This window comes from Triticum urartu, chromosome 6A (assembly GCF_056163025.1).
Source record: "Triticum urartu cultivar PI428250 chromosome 6A, HENAU_Tu73, whole genome shotgun sequence".
NCBI lineage: Eukaryota > Viridiplantae > Streptophyta > Magnoliopsida > Poales > Poaceae > Triticum > Triticum urartu.
Window position 1 is genome coordinate 2,121,259 of NC_141878.1, and position 14,933 is coordinate 2,136,191.

Consider the following 14,933-nt stretch of genomic DNA (forward strand, 5'->3'; position numbering starts at 1 on the left):
TGGCCTGAACCGGGACTAATGGGCTTACCCGGCCTGGACCAAAGCCCTTTTTTCTACTAGTGGTGTGTGTGTGTCTGTTGGACCTATCAAATCAATGGCCCCTAGTTTCTAATTGTTGTGGTACTTTCTAACCAGTCAACTGCTTATATATAATAATAATAATAATAATAATAATAATAACAATAATAATAATAATAATAATAATTATTATTATTATTATTATTATTATTATTATTATTAGTAGTAGTAGTAGTAGTAGTAGTAGTAACAATAATAATGGGTTAAGAACTAATATTCGAATTCTATTAACTCACCCCTTGTATCTATCCTTTTATGTATGACAGAATGCACTACACATCAATGGAGGGATTCCTTCTCTATTAAGTTACGAAGTAGTTCGATTTTTTGACAAACAATGACCTTTTTCTTAAGTTTAAAAGGGTGATCTGACTCAGCCATGTTATTTTCTCTTGTATATTGGTTACTCTATTAAGTTTAAAAGGGTGAACTTGCAAACCATTGGTTCCACACAAAACAACACTAGGCCCCAAGTTTTCAGTTACATCCATACCACTCGAGTGCATTTATCATATTAATCTTCATTATATTTTCTGTTTGTTTGTCTTATTTGAACAATAGTCCCACAAAATGATCAAGGAGAGGAGGGATGAACTTGTGCAGACAGTGTGTTCCATGATCGAAAGGTGTACATCTAGTAAGAAGGATTTATCAAAGGGGATGAAGACAGTGGATGCCATTGAGCGCCTTGGTGTTGGCTACCAGTTTGAGGACGAGATCCGCAAGTTCATGGATGTCCTCATCAGCACATCGATCGATGAGAATGACTTGGCCGGAGTCGCCCTACGGTTCCGACTGTTGAGGCAGCACCACTATGACATTACCTGTGGTAATTTTACTAACATACTGCACTAAAGTAAACTGGAATTTTTCTCCTATTAGATGTTTTTGAAATTCTAGGTACTATCTGATTGATGGAAAGTACTAGTATTACATGATCAAAAAGTTGTAAATTAATTGACTAATTAACATACTACAGATGAAGTACTGAGGAGTTTCAAGGCTGAAAACGGTGAGCACTTCAAAGATGATGTGCGATCTGACGTTAGCACTCTACTTAGTCTGTACGAGGCAGCCCACCTCGGTAAACTTGCAGAGGACTCCCTCAGTGATGCTATCAGATTCACAACGAGCTGCCTTAGTTCCATATCAGAAGCCAACCAGCTACCTCATCATGTTCTAGGAAGAGTACGGCATGCCCTGGCTACGCCATCACAGCGTAGAATGAAAAGGCTGGAGGCTAAGCTTTACATCTCCATCTACGAGAAGGATGATGAACGTGACCAAGATATACTTGAGCTTGCTAAGCTGGACTTTCACATCTTGCAGCTGATGCACCGGGATGAGGTCAAGAGCATATCTCTGTGAGTAAACATATCTTATTGCAGTTCATATTTAATGTGATTTACACCTTGCAACAACAAAACTAAATATGATAATAGAAAGGGTAATTTGTTTTAGATAATAAACGATGTCCATCCTTCTGCACTCCGTGGCATGCGTGGCCAATGAATTTATTCCTTTGTGGATCCGGAAACAAGGCATGCCAAAATTATCTAAAAATACAGTCCATGATGTATAATTGTAAACAACATAATTAGTTGGAGTGTATATTCAAGAGTTTTTCTCCAACCATAGTATCTTGTGCATACAAGGAAAACAGAAAACTTATCAAAACAGATAAGGATGTCGATGATGCACTTATTAACAATTTTTCTTATTTTTATTACCTAACTAAGGTGGTACAAGGAACTTAATCCTGGCAGCACGCTGGGTGAATACATTCGAGAAAGACCGGTGGAGTGCTATTTTTGGGCCCTTGGAGTGTTCTACGAGCCAAAGTATGCCAAGGCACGTATGATGTTTGCAAAGCTTATTAAGATGTTCTCGTTTTTTGATGATACATTTGATTCTTATGGCACCTTGGAAGAGCTCCGTCAGTTTAATCAAGCGGTACAAAGGTAATTAAGCTCCTGGTTTGTCTCTAATTCCAGTATAACGACTGTCAAACTTTATAATCATATGCATGGTCAATTGTTAGCAAAAGACAAATTGTGTAAAGGAATCTCACAAGCTTCTTCTTTTGCTTAGGCCTATGCCTGGCTTAAGCCTAATTAAGAAAAAAATGGTAGAATTATCAAGCTTAGAACTTCCCTTCTCACCTGGCCCAAACCACACAGGACGTGGACAAGCTAATTGTCACTACAATGGTAAATCAAAAAGTTCTACTGTTCTGCATGAATTATATACAAATTTGACTAATTTAGCGAATAAATTGAATCATTTTTTAATTTCGTGAGGATACCATCCGGTAATTTCCGGTTACAAGTGGATAACATGTTTACCGAACCACCGGGAAGAACATCTGGTACCGTAGCAAAAACCCATGCGATTATCTCCAGTTCCACCAGGGCAGTGCAAGAGATAAACGGCTTGCAAATTGAAACGAATTATAGTACTCCCTACTTCCAATAACAAAAGATGTTATTACAACCGATATACCCATGATATTGGTTCTGGTAACATCTTATATTTTGGGAAGGAGGGAGTAGTAGTTTCGTGGTTTCTCCCTTCTAACGTGCATCCTTTTTACCTTGTCACCAAGCATAATTGCATATTTGAACAAGCTGGACAAAGTTCATTTTCTTTGAGACAAGATGCAATAATGTTAATTATATATAAAAAGGGTAAAAACATTTATGTTTTTATGTCCCATGTGTATCACCCTAACATGGCTTAAGTGCTGTTAAACGTTTACATCTACATATTAGATGGGATGAAGAAGATGCCAGACGCATCGGGAAGTGCTACGGGTACGTAATGTCACATCTTGCCAACACACTGGACCAATTTGTTGAGGACGGAGCTTCAGCCATAGGAATCGCCTGCACTAAAGAGATTGTAAGTAGTATGCCTTTTTGTGAATCTCAACCCAGTCAGTCTAGACATGTTTGTTGTTTTAATTCATGGTTCTATCACCACTGATATTGTTTGATGCAAGGCATGCACCCTTGATCATGCCATGTTACTCCGATATATGTTCACACAAATATGGATAAGTAATCAGTAGTATGACGCTTTTATGGATGTCTATGCATTCAGATCAAGCATGTGAGCAGATGCATGTTGCAAGAGGTGGTGTGGAGAGAAGAAGGGTATGTTCCACCTGTTCATGACCATCTCAGGATAACTGCAATAAGCACGTTCTACTGGGCATTGTCGTGCCTTTCGTTTACCGGAATGGATGCAGGCTACGATGTTTTCAACTGGGCAATCTCGTTCCCAAAAATCATTGAGAATGCAGCAATGGTGTCACGTCTAATGGACGATATTTCTGGACACGAGGTAACACAGCCTCGACCTACATGACATGCTTGCGTATACAGCATAGTTGACCCACCATGCATGCCGGCAGCTAGCACGATAGATAACCTTGTCTAACTTGGCAGTGTGAGAAGGAGAGGTCTAACGTTGCGACGGCAGTTGATTGCTATATCAAAGAGCATGGTGTGACCGTGGATCAAGCAAAGGAAGCGTTAGGCAGCCTCGTGGAGGAGCAGTGGAGAAGCATCAACGAGGAGTTCCTTACTAATACCACGGTGCCTGTTGAAGTGCTGACACGTGTAGTGAACCTTGCCCGGGTCATGGAATGCATGTACAAGAACCTGGACGGTTACACTCACTCGTCGGAGACAGCAGACCCCATAGACAAGCTGCTCAACAGCTGCGTAAACCACTGATTACTATAAAGGTTGAAGCTACATGTATACTGCTGTCACACCATGAGGACAAATGATCGCACCTCTGCGTGTATACTGCTGGTTTCATATTGTGGTATGATAGTATATAGGTAAGCGCACAGCGGAATAAGCAATTCATCGCTTATGCTTCCATATTACAAGAACAATCTTCTTACGTGATCTGATATATTTTTCATACATACCATATTTGCAATACAACTATCAAGGATTCGGGAGAGCATCGTGTTGAACGTTTTGAAAGTGTATGATATATAAAATTACGATACATCATCACTAAACATGCCTTGTTCGAGGGGTTTGCCGGGGGGGGGGGGGGGGGGGGGGCTTTTTACAGTTTGCCGCGACCTGGCTAATGAACTTGGCCCATGATTACGAAAAGTAACTCGGCGATCAATCGAGATCTCGGTGAAGTCTTTTGTTTCAGTTTGTCTTGTTTGGTTTCAGCTATGAATTAATTAATGAACAAATGTGTGCTGTGACATGCCGGCAACAAATTGTGTTGGGACGTACCCTTTCTGGCGTCGGAGGTAGAAAAAGGAAACTGGATGAGGTCTTTTCTTTCTGGCGACCAACGCCTTGGCCGCAGAATGGCCTCCTCGTTCTTTCAGCACGAACTGTGGCTACATGTTAACAACCCTCGAGCAATTCATACTCTGGCTGGTGCTCGTACACGCCGCAGCCCACCCGGCCATACTGCGTTCACGCGCGGTCCTCCGCTAGTAGAAAAAGAGCCATTTGTTCCGGTTTGTAAGAGCCTTTTGTCCCGATTTAGAAACCGGGATTAAAAAGTCGTTAGTAATGCCCTTGGCCTTTAGCCCCGGTTCTTACACGAACCGGGACAGATGGGCCTCCACGTGGCCGGTGCGGTGAGCCCAGGCAGGAGGCCCTTTGGTCCCGGTTGGTGGCACCAACCGGGACTAATAGGCATCCACGCGTCAGCTGTTAAGGGGCTAGGGTTTTTGTTTTTTTTTGAAGGGGGGATTTGGTGGTTTTGTATGATTAATTAAGGTGATTCACATATTGTGTTAGGTAGCTAATTAATTAATAGAGAGAAGTGTCCTCTCTTATCTCCGTGCTTGGTCGATGCTACGTACTATACGTATAGAGAGCACTCGACACGCTAGCTAGTAAGCAAACATGAAAGAAACAGAAGATCGTCATGAACATATGCATACGGAGAGAAGTGATATCGACCTCTCCTTCTTCGAGAGATTGGTCGAACAACAAGTTTTCGTATATCTATCCGACGCTACTGGCTACATATATACAATATAAGATCTCTTATAATATAATCCCCTAATTATATATGAACACAGGGTCCAGATAGTATTCTCCGTCTTTATCGATCACGTGGTCAAGAAAGAATGCCGCCAATTCATCTTGAATTCCTCGCATGCGATCTGGTGCTATGAGTTCATCCCGCATCTGAAACATCTAATTTGAAGAAGGTGGTCAATACATATATATGAATGAATGAAACTCAACACAAAAGATGGTAAATAAAGTTAAATTCTGAATATTATTGCTTATGCACTTCATATTGTTTTTTAGTGTAGCCCCGCTCACAGGTCGTGTGGCAGATGGACTCGCAAACGTAGTATCGACAGTAATTATTCCCGGCTTTCTGCCACAACCACTTTACAAGAAATAGAGGTCAATCAAACTGATAAGCAAGCATGCTAAAATGGTATTGATGAAACTAGCACTTGAATCACTAGGAGATGCGCGGAACATTCTAGTAGTACTTACTTTCAGGTGTTTAAATTCCAGCTTCTTCGGCAGTCCCGGACCATTTGAGGTGAATTTTTTCCAAACCCTGCCAGACAAAGAAAACAATTACTTGATATCAGGAAGTGAACAAAGTTGCCGATATGGTGCGATAATGATCGATTTAACTTACTTCTCGAGAATTTCAGTAATGTCCGCATACTCCTTGGGATCTTTTCGTCTCGAGTCTAAGACGGTTACTAGTCCCTGCTCGAGCTTAATCTCTAGGATAATATAGTGAAACCTGCGGACGCATGCATAACTCGCCAATTACATAACTATAACCTCGACTAATAAGGGAAACCGAATATGCACAAGAAAGTAATACTCACTTGAAGTTATAAGGAAAGAGTATTATAGCTTTGTTTTGATTTAATACCAACGATCGTAGCAAGTTGGGCTTGGTTTCTTTTTTCTTAAATTCAACCGAAAATGCATCTATGATATTTGGGTTAATGAACCCAATATCACCGATTTGTCTTTTTTTTTTAATTCGGCGATCTTCAATCTGCATAATATAGCGAGGATAATTATAAATACATGCAATGAAATAGCTGACCTATATATAGAGACTTAATGACAGAAATATTACTTATAGACAGTAGCAAGTGACCGTTAATTTATTGACAGCCATCTGATTGAAAAACTGGAAGAACTCCTCAAATGGTACATTCAACATATCAGTTCCAACGAGGTCATGCTCCTCTTTAACTCTCAACGTCAAAGTATTCCTCCCCCAAGACTGTCTGCAGGTTTTCATGTACCAATCATGGAATCTTCGCATCATCATTGTTAGAGACCTTTCATCTTTGACGAGAGGCTTCCCATACTCATATCTGTGTTCTTCCACCTTCAAGAATTCATAATGTACATCGTCGGGCAAGTAATCATCAAGATTGTTATAACCGGGCACCATCCTCGAATCGTTAGCCACGATATCGCTAGAAACCTTGAGCGGTGGGAACGATTGGTTCGCTTGTTCGCCTAGCTGGGCAATTGTTTTCCCAGCTCGTCATTCCGCTAACCTTTGATCACTGACAGTACTTCCCGACCGCTTCGCTTCGATAAATGACCTTTCAATAATGCGCTCATAGTTGCATTTCGGCGGAGACTTTGGTGGTTTCTTCAGCGCTTCCAGAGTGCGCTTCGCTTTCACCGGATCTACCTTCTCCTCCGGAGGTGGATGTTTCTTTGCTTTCACCCCTTCAAAGAAGTTCATCACTTCGTGTCGCACAATCTTCTAGTTTTTCTCTGGGGTCATCTCGTATGGTAACTTCTCTGGAGTCTTCAGAGAAGGACCGAATCTGTATTGCCTCCCGCCTCTGGATGTACTGCTAGACGCCGGAGCAGACAGAGCGCCTGCGGCTGTCTTCATTCCTTGCTTACGAGGAGGAGGACTACGACGCGCCGGAGCAGCCGGGACGGCGGCGGGTCTCTTCCTCCCTTGCTGGCGAGACGGAGAAGGAGGAGGCTGGTGGCTGCTCGGGCGCGCCGGCGCCGGCGGAGAAGGAGGCGGAGTGCCGCCACGCGCCGGAGAAGGAAGCTGAGTGCCCTGATCACTCGTCGGAGGAGGGGGCGGTGGAGGAGGCGGAGTGCCCTGACTCGCCAGACGAGGAGGAGGGGGCGGAGGCGTCCAGTTCGGAAGGTTGATGAGCTCCTTCCTCCATAGGCATGGAGTCTTCAGACAAGAACCCAGCCGAGTCTCCCTGTCACCCGTAGGGTGGTCAAACTGGAGGTCCTCAAATCCTTCGGTGATTTCATCCACCATCCCCCTAGCATATCCTTCTGGAATCAGCCGGCAGTGAAAAGTTGCACCAGGTTCAGGAGGTGCAAAAGAGCCAACAGCCCAGGGGCGGAGCCAGGATTTGAGCATAGGGGGGGCGAAGGCAGATTCGACGATGAGAAAAAAAACAGAACATAGTAAATCTATCGAGTGATTTTGATTGATACCTGAATATGCTTCTCGTTGTTTGCTCGAACCAATCCCCCAAAAAATGAATGTACTGGTTCTTCTAATCACGACTATGCACAAATCCAAGCAAAATCAATGAATTTTTTTAATCCGAATGACAGAATCAGTGTATTATATCTATTATTTAGTATCAATTTGTGAGGATAAAACAGGAGACTGCTGCATCTAACTAATTCCATCTAAATCAAGAAATCGATGTAATCTTAATCCTAATGCGGATCGGTATTGTCAGATCGAACAAACTAATGAAGAGCGACTCACCACAAATTTTCTAGCGTATCGTCGTGGACAGCTTCCACCATCGGTGGTGATCGCCTGTGACTTGCAAGGTGCGGTGCCGCCTACCTTTTGCCAACCGGTGAACTGCCCTAGGCGGCTGCGAGTCGTGCACGGTGCGTCCTGGGCGACTAGACGGCTGTTTGTTTTCAATAGTGGGCTGGCCAACTAGTACGATGGTAAGTTGAACTATTGGGCTTCAAAAAATCAACTCCTTTGCTTCTTTACGTCGCTGGGCTCGCTACAGGCCTTGAACGCCCAGAATAGGGGGGGCGAATTATGCCTAAACAGCAAAATCTAATCAATTTAAGCCTAATTACTAATGTACGATGCAAACCTTGGGGGGGGGGGGTCTGGCCCCTGCTCGTCCCCCCTTAGCTCCGCCCCTGCAACAGCCGCCTTCACTTTAAATTCCATCCACTGCGTCATAAGGTGGCAATTCTGAGACTCCGTGATAGCATCCACGAGGTAGCTGGTAGGAGCCGTGAAGACAGGCTCCTGAAGCAGCTCCGTGGAAGCCACGCTGCTTCTCCGCTGAGATGGCGGGGTAGCTTCGGGAATAGCAGCTTCAGCAGGTTGCGTGCTGCGGGCCTCGTCTCGTTCCTCTAGCGTTTATACCCTTGCGTGCAGCGCCTGTAGTTGGGTCAACTCCTTTTTATTCTTCCTCTCCCGACATTTGTAACCGCCTGCGTCGGGAAATCCAGCCTTCCACGAAAGGGAGCCTGGCATGCCTCGGGTCCGTCCGGGGTGCTCAGGATTCCCGAGGTCCTCTGTGAGCTCATCGTTCTCTCTGTCCGGAACGAACGTCCCTTGCTACACCTTTTCGATATACTCCTGAAGCTTCTCAATGGGTGTGTTCAGCTGCTCGTTGGTCCAAACGCACTTCCCTGTTACAGGGTTCAATTTTCCCCCAACCCCAAGAACCAAGTCCTGCAATGGTCTGGCCAGCATCGCGTCTCTGGTTCGATCCCTTTATCAATGAGGCCATTCTCAGCCTTGTCCCACAACGGTCGGGCTTTCAGGTAGCCACCTGACCCCGTGCGATGGTGATGCTTCTTCTTTGCAACATTTTTCTTGTTTGTCACTGACATCTTCGCTGGTCTCTCAGATTTCTTTTTGGTGAAAAATGTGGGCTACTGATCTTTAATCTTCTCAAATCGGCCGATGAATTCTGGAGTCTTGTCTTGGTCGACAAACGATGATTTCAGCTCATTCTTCCACCTCCTGAATAGCTCAGCCATCTTCTTAAGAGTATAAGCCTTGATCATTGGCTTTTTAACTGGATTCTCTGGATCCTCCTCTAGCGGGAAGGTGAAATTTTCCTGCAGCGCGGTCCAAAGATCAGCTTTCTGCCTATCACTGACATAAGACACCTGAGAGTATTTGTCCTTAGGCTTCAGCCATTGGTCGATGCTGATCGGGATCATGTCCCTAACTAGAACCCCACACTAAGCATTAAATTTTTGTTTGGTCCGGAGGGGTTCAATCGGTTGGCCAACGCGATCAATTTCGATGATCGTGTACCTTTCATCCGCGCGCAACTTTCTCTTCGGGCCTCGTCTCGTTACCGAAGTGTTGCTCGATCCGGAGGGCTAGAAAAGAAGAAAACAAAGAGAGTTAATATGTGTACATACCAAAAACAATTAATGCATCAATTAGCTATAGTCAGCACATGCTTAATTAATTAATATATATACCTAGCCGGACTCCGTTCGGTCACCAGAGCCATCATCGCGGTGTCCTTTCCCCTCGATTCGGTCACCGGAGCCGTCATAACGATGTCCTTCCCCCTCCATTCCGTCACGGGAGCCGTCATCACGGTGTCCTTCCCCCTCCATTCGGTCACCGGAGCCGTCATCACGGTGTCCTTCCTCCTCCATTGTTTGATCATCGTCGTAGCCTCCTGATACGTCTCCAACATATCTATAATTTTTGATTGCTCAATGCTATATTATCTACTGTTTTGGAAATTGTTGGGCTTTATTATCCACTTTTATATCATTTTTGGGACTAACCTATTAACCGGAGGCCCAGCCCAGAATTGCCATTTTTTTTCTTGTTTTAGGGTTTCGAAGAAAAGGAATATCAAACGGAGTCCAAACGGAATGAAACCTTCGGGAACGTGAATTTTTCAACGAACAAGACCCAGGAGACTTGGACCCTACGTCAAGACACAAAAGATGAGGCCACGAGGTAGGGGGGTGCGCCTACCCCCCCCCCCAGGCGCGCCCTCCACCCTCGTAGGCCCCCTGTTGCTCCACCGACGTACTCCTTCCTCCTATATATACCTACGTACCCCCAAACGATCAGACACGGAGCCAAAAACCTAATTCCACCACCGCAACTTTCTGTATCCATGAGATCTCATCTTGGGGCCTGTTTCGGAGCTCCGACGGAGTGGGCATCGATCACGGAGGGCTTCTACATCAACACCATAGCCCCTCCGATGAAGTGTGAGGAGTTTACCTCAGACCTACTGGTCCATGGTTATTAGCTAGATGGCTTCTTCTCTCTTTTTGGATCTCAATACAATGTTCTCCCCCTCTCTTGTGGAGAACTATTCGATGTAATCTTCTTTTTGCGGTGTGTTTGTTGAGACCGATGAATTGTGGGTTTATGATCAAGTCTATCTATGAACAATATTTGAATCTTCTCTGAATTCTTTTATGTATGATTGGTTATATTTGCAAGTCTCTTCGAATTATCAGTTTGGTTTGGCCTACTAGATTGGTCTCTCTTGCAATGGGAGAAGTGCTTAGCTTTGGGTTTAATCTTGCGGTGTCCTTTTCCAGTGATAGTAGGGGCAGCAAGTCACGTATTGTATTGTTGCCATCGAGGATAACAAGGTGGGGTTTTGATCATATTGCATGAGTTTATCCCTCTACGTCATGTCATCTTGCTTAAGGCGTTACTCTGTTTTTAACTTAATACTCTAGATGCATGCTGGATAGCGGTCGATGAGTGGAGTAATAGTAGTAGATGCAGGCAGGAGTCGGTCTACTTGTCTCGGACGTGATGCCTATATACATGATCATACCTAGATATTCTCATAACTATGCTCAATTCTGTCAATTGCTCAACAGTAATTTGTTCACCCACCATAGAATACTTATGCTCTCGAGAAGCCACTAGTGAAACCTATGGCCCCCGGGTCTATCTTTATCATATCAATCTCCTACTAATTAGTTATTTCCTTTGCTTTTTTACTTTGCCTTTATTTTACTTTGCATATTTATCACGAAAATACCAAAAATGTTATCTTATCATATCTATCAGGTCTCACTCTCGTAAGTGGTTGTGTAGGGATTGACAACCCCTATTCGCGTTGGTTGCGAGGATTTATTTGTTTTGTGCAGGTACGAGGGACTCGCGCGTAGCCTCCTACCTGATTAATACCTTGGTTCTCAAAAACTGAGGGAAATACTTACGCTACTTTGCTGCATCATCTCTTCCTCTTCGGGGAAAACCAACGCAGTGCTCAAGAGGTAGCACCTGCTTCTTCATCATGTCTTTCCAGACCATCAGTCACTACTAGGAAAAGGCCTACTAATGGCGCACCTAATTTGGCCATTAATGGTGCATTAGTGGTGCGCCATTAGTAGCACGCCATTAGTATATTTTACTAATGGCGCACCACGGGTGCGCCATTAGTATCTGGTATACTAATGGCGCACCTCAGATGCGCCATTAGTATATACAACAGTGCGCCATTAGTATGCCTCCCAGGGGGCCATGTATACCCAGGTGCTTTGGCATACTAATGGCGCACGACAACAAGATGCGCCATTAGTAACTTCGGCATACTAATGGCGCACTGTTTAATGATGCGCCATTAGTATCCTTTGGCATACTAATGGCGCACTATGATGTGATACGCCATTAGTATGAATATTAGGTTTTTTTTTAATTTTTCTGTTTTTTGCACAGGTTACAAAATGTATAATTGGACAAAATATAAACAGCACACATCAACAACAGATTCATCGAATACAATAGAAGATTAGTCTCTGAATACAATTCATCATTTTAGTCTCTGAATACAATTCATCATATTAGTCTCCGAATTGAAAAGACCGAACAAAGATAGAACATTATATTACAAGTCTCGAGACCGCGAGTTTGTCTTCACATTACAAGTCGATATCGATCATCTAAACTACCATCACATAGAAGAGAGCTGCGGTCATCACGATGAGCATCATCACGATGAAACTCGCCTTCATCCGGTTCCTCCAACGCTCCCTCCCCTCTCCCGCTAGATAGCGGGTGTATCTAGATTCGGCCTCGGCCCTAGTGGCGTACCCTTTGTAACTGTTACCGCTGAATCAGTGAACCTGTCTCCGACAGTCCTCCCAGTCGTCGTAGACTCCGGGAACCTTACCCTTGTACACGACATACCACGGCATCGCTATGCAGTAGCCAAACGAAACGTTAGTACCAATTGACAGACAATACATAAGCAATATATAAGTATGCAACAGAACGATCGGAAGAGAAAAGCAAGACATTAATAGCACCGATTACATCTTAAGTTGAACGACTCTCGAAACCAAAGAGACATACTACAAGTTCATTAAAGTATAATTACAACATGAGCCAATCGATGTTTCAGAACTAGACACAGCATCACTGCTTTCGACTCGACTCAAGGGACCGGAGCGTCGATGAAGCCGCCGTCTATCATGGGAGTCATGAAAGAACGGGCGTTGTCAGCCTGCATTTGTAGGATTGTGTCGATGTCACTATTGGACGGTTGATTTCTGAGGTAGAACTGCCCCGAGGTACGAAGGACATCTTGATGGATGATTTCCGCAAACTCCGACTGGATGCGAAAGAATTCTTGTCTGATGTCCGCGTCCTGGATTGCCGACACGCTCGCGGCCCAATCTTTGAGTCTACTCGGTAGCAGAAGGTGATGATGGTCCCGTACAATCGCCCGCATGTGATGGATGGCGTAGTAGGCACCCTTCTGACCGCCAGGCGGCTGCTTGACGCAGCAGAACGTCGTATTGTGGGAGAACACATGCTTGCCGTACTTACGAATAGGCCTGGTGAAGGTGCCTCCAGATTTGACGTAGCCAGGGAGAACATCATCAAGAACCTTCTTGACATTTGTGTAGTCTACGTTCGACTGACGGTCCGGGTCGAAATACGTGGCCATGGAATATTTGGGGCTTAGGAGGATGAGTGTGCAATGTGTGTCACTGCAGAAAACACGGAATGTTAAAAGAAAAACGATCGAAATCTAAGAATTCATATGTTACGGGGCGGTTGAGGGGAGGACTTACTCGGGAAAGTAAGGCACGAGGAAGTTATCCTTATCTTGGTTTGCCAGAATGATGCCTTCGAGGTAAGAACTCGCGACTTGCCGGTCCCCAGCGCTGCCCAAGATCTTGGCACGCATATAGAAGGGGTCGACTATCACGATGTCCGGGGTCTTGTCGCGAATGATCCGCATCTCCATACTCAGCGAAAATAGCCGAACGAAGGTGTAGTGCAGCGGATGAAGGTTCAACATAGCGTGGATGTCATCAAACCGCAGGAAGATCGTACCCCCGATGGAGTTATCCACAAAGCCCTTGCCCTCTGGCACCTTGGCCGCGAAAACCGGGTATGCCACATCCTTCTCTCCGAGACACCGCTTCTCCAAAGAAAGAACACTGTCATGCAGACTCCGCATAGCACCGGTTGCAGCATCGAGCATATTTCTCGGTAGCATCGGCCTACCCGCCACATGCACCCTCCTCGAGATATCCTCAGGTGAAGGTGGCCCGTCCTGAGCACGGATCGTACTCTGTGCCGGCTGGCCCGCACCCTTGTTAGTCTTTCTTTTGCGTGCCTTCTTCTTCTCCTGTAATGGGACCGAGTTCTGCTCACAGACCACCTTCTTGAGTGTGTTGGGGCTGATCATATTTCGCACCTCGCCTATCTGAGGCTCGGTGAAGTCGGCAGCTGGAGGCATCTCCTAAGAGCTGAACTGCAGACGACGCCTGTTGCAACTTGGCTTCTCCGCACTACCAGCTAGATCGCGCATGTCTTTTGTTGGGTTGGTTTCTTGAGAAGGAGGCTCCATGAAGTGGCCACCGTACCCATGATCGGCAAAGTACTGATCGACATTGGAAAATGTATCGTCGTCGTCGTCGTTCTGATCCTGTGCCATATGCATGTTTGGATCCAGTGGCATAGGGATGTCCGGCACTGTTGCGGCGGTCTTGCCATGGGGCCGACTTGGCGGCGGCACGACTGGCGGTGTTGTCTTTCGGGTGGTGTCCCCCGCCCCCAAACTAATCTGGCTCTTCGGCCAAAGCAGGGGCCAACTCAGGCAAGCGCTGAGGATCACGTCATCATCGTCGGCCCCGACGGGTCGAATCGGAGGTAACAACTCGTCGCAGCCTGGCAGCACCCGAACCAGTTGAACCCTAAACAAGTTGGGTGGCATCTGGGTACCGTGGAACAAGGGGTTGCCCGGTTGAACGATTTTGCCCTTGGCGACATCGACCAACTCGTTGTTCACGAAGTGCAGGAGAGTGCACGGAACGTCGGCGGCGCCCTGCGAAAACATGTAGGGCATCAGGGATGCCCAGTCAAAGGCAAGGAGATGAAGTCCTCGGCCGAGAGAGGCTTAATTAGTTACCGGTGTATGCTTCTTCTGTGGAACGGACGTCCTTTAGGTAGGGTGGTCCTGCTTCTTCTTGTGGTGTATGCTGCTACTTCATCATCGTCGTCATGTTCGATCCTCGGGTCGCCATACTTGTCGAAGTCTTGCTCATTTGCTACTCCATCCATTCCGATGATCTTCCTTTTGTCTCTCCTCACGACAACACGACTGGGCTTTGACGGGTCGGTAATGAAGAAGCATTGGTCCACTTGGGAAGCCAGTACCCATGGCTCATTTTTCGCGGTGACGTTTGCGCCCGCGGTCTTGGATTTGGCTTCGGGTATAACCATGGTGGTGAAATACTGGTCTTCTTTTAGGACGCTCTTGGCCCATCTGACACGGAACATCGGGACCTTCTCTCCAGCGTAGCTCAGCTCCCAGATCTCCTCGATCCTTCCGTAGTATCTGTCCTTGTCGTTAC

At 45.6% G+C, this 14,933-nt stretch overlaps 1 protein-coding gene across 2 annotated transcripts; it reads left to right on the top strand.

Moving 5' to 3' along the window:
- The first annotated feature begins 612 nt into the window (after nucleotides 1-612).
- On the top strand, nucleotides 613-4,054 carry LOC125527142 ((-)-germacrene D synthase-like). 2 transcript variants are annotated; one of them, XM_048691706.2, is made up of 7 exons: nucleotides 614-907; nucleotides 1,058-1,162; nucleotides 1,262-1,442; nucleotides 1,818-2,039; nucleotides 2,850-2,979; nucleotides 3,181-3,423; nucleotides 3,528-4,054. In XM_048691706.2, the coding sequence occupies exons 1-7, from the start codon at nucleotides 649-651 to the stop codon at nucleotides 3,816-3,818; spliced, it is 1,431 nt and encodes a 476-aa protein (XP_048547663.2). In that variant the 5' UTR covers nucleotides 614-648; the 3' UTR covers nucleotides 3,819-4,054. The 2 variants fall into 2 exon arrangements, with proteins under 2 accessions (XP_048547662.2, XP_048547663.2); XM_048691705.2 differs by having other exon boundaries at nucleotides 613-907; nucleotides 1,058-1,442.
- The last annotated feature ends 10,879 nt before the right edge of the window (nucleotides 4,055-14,933 follow it).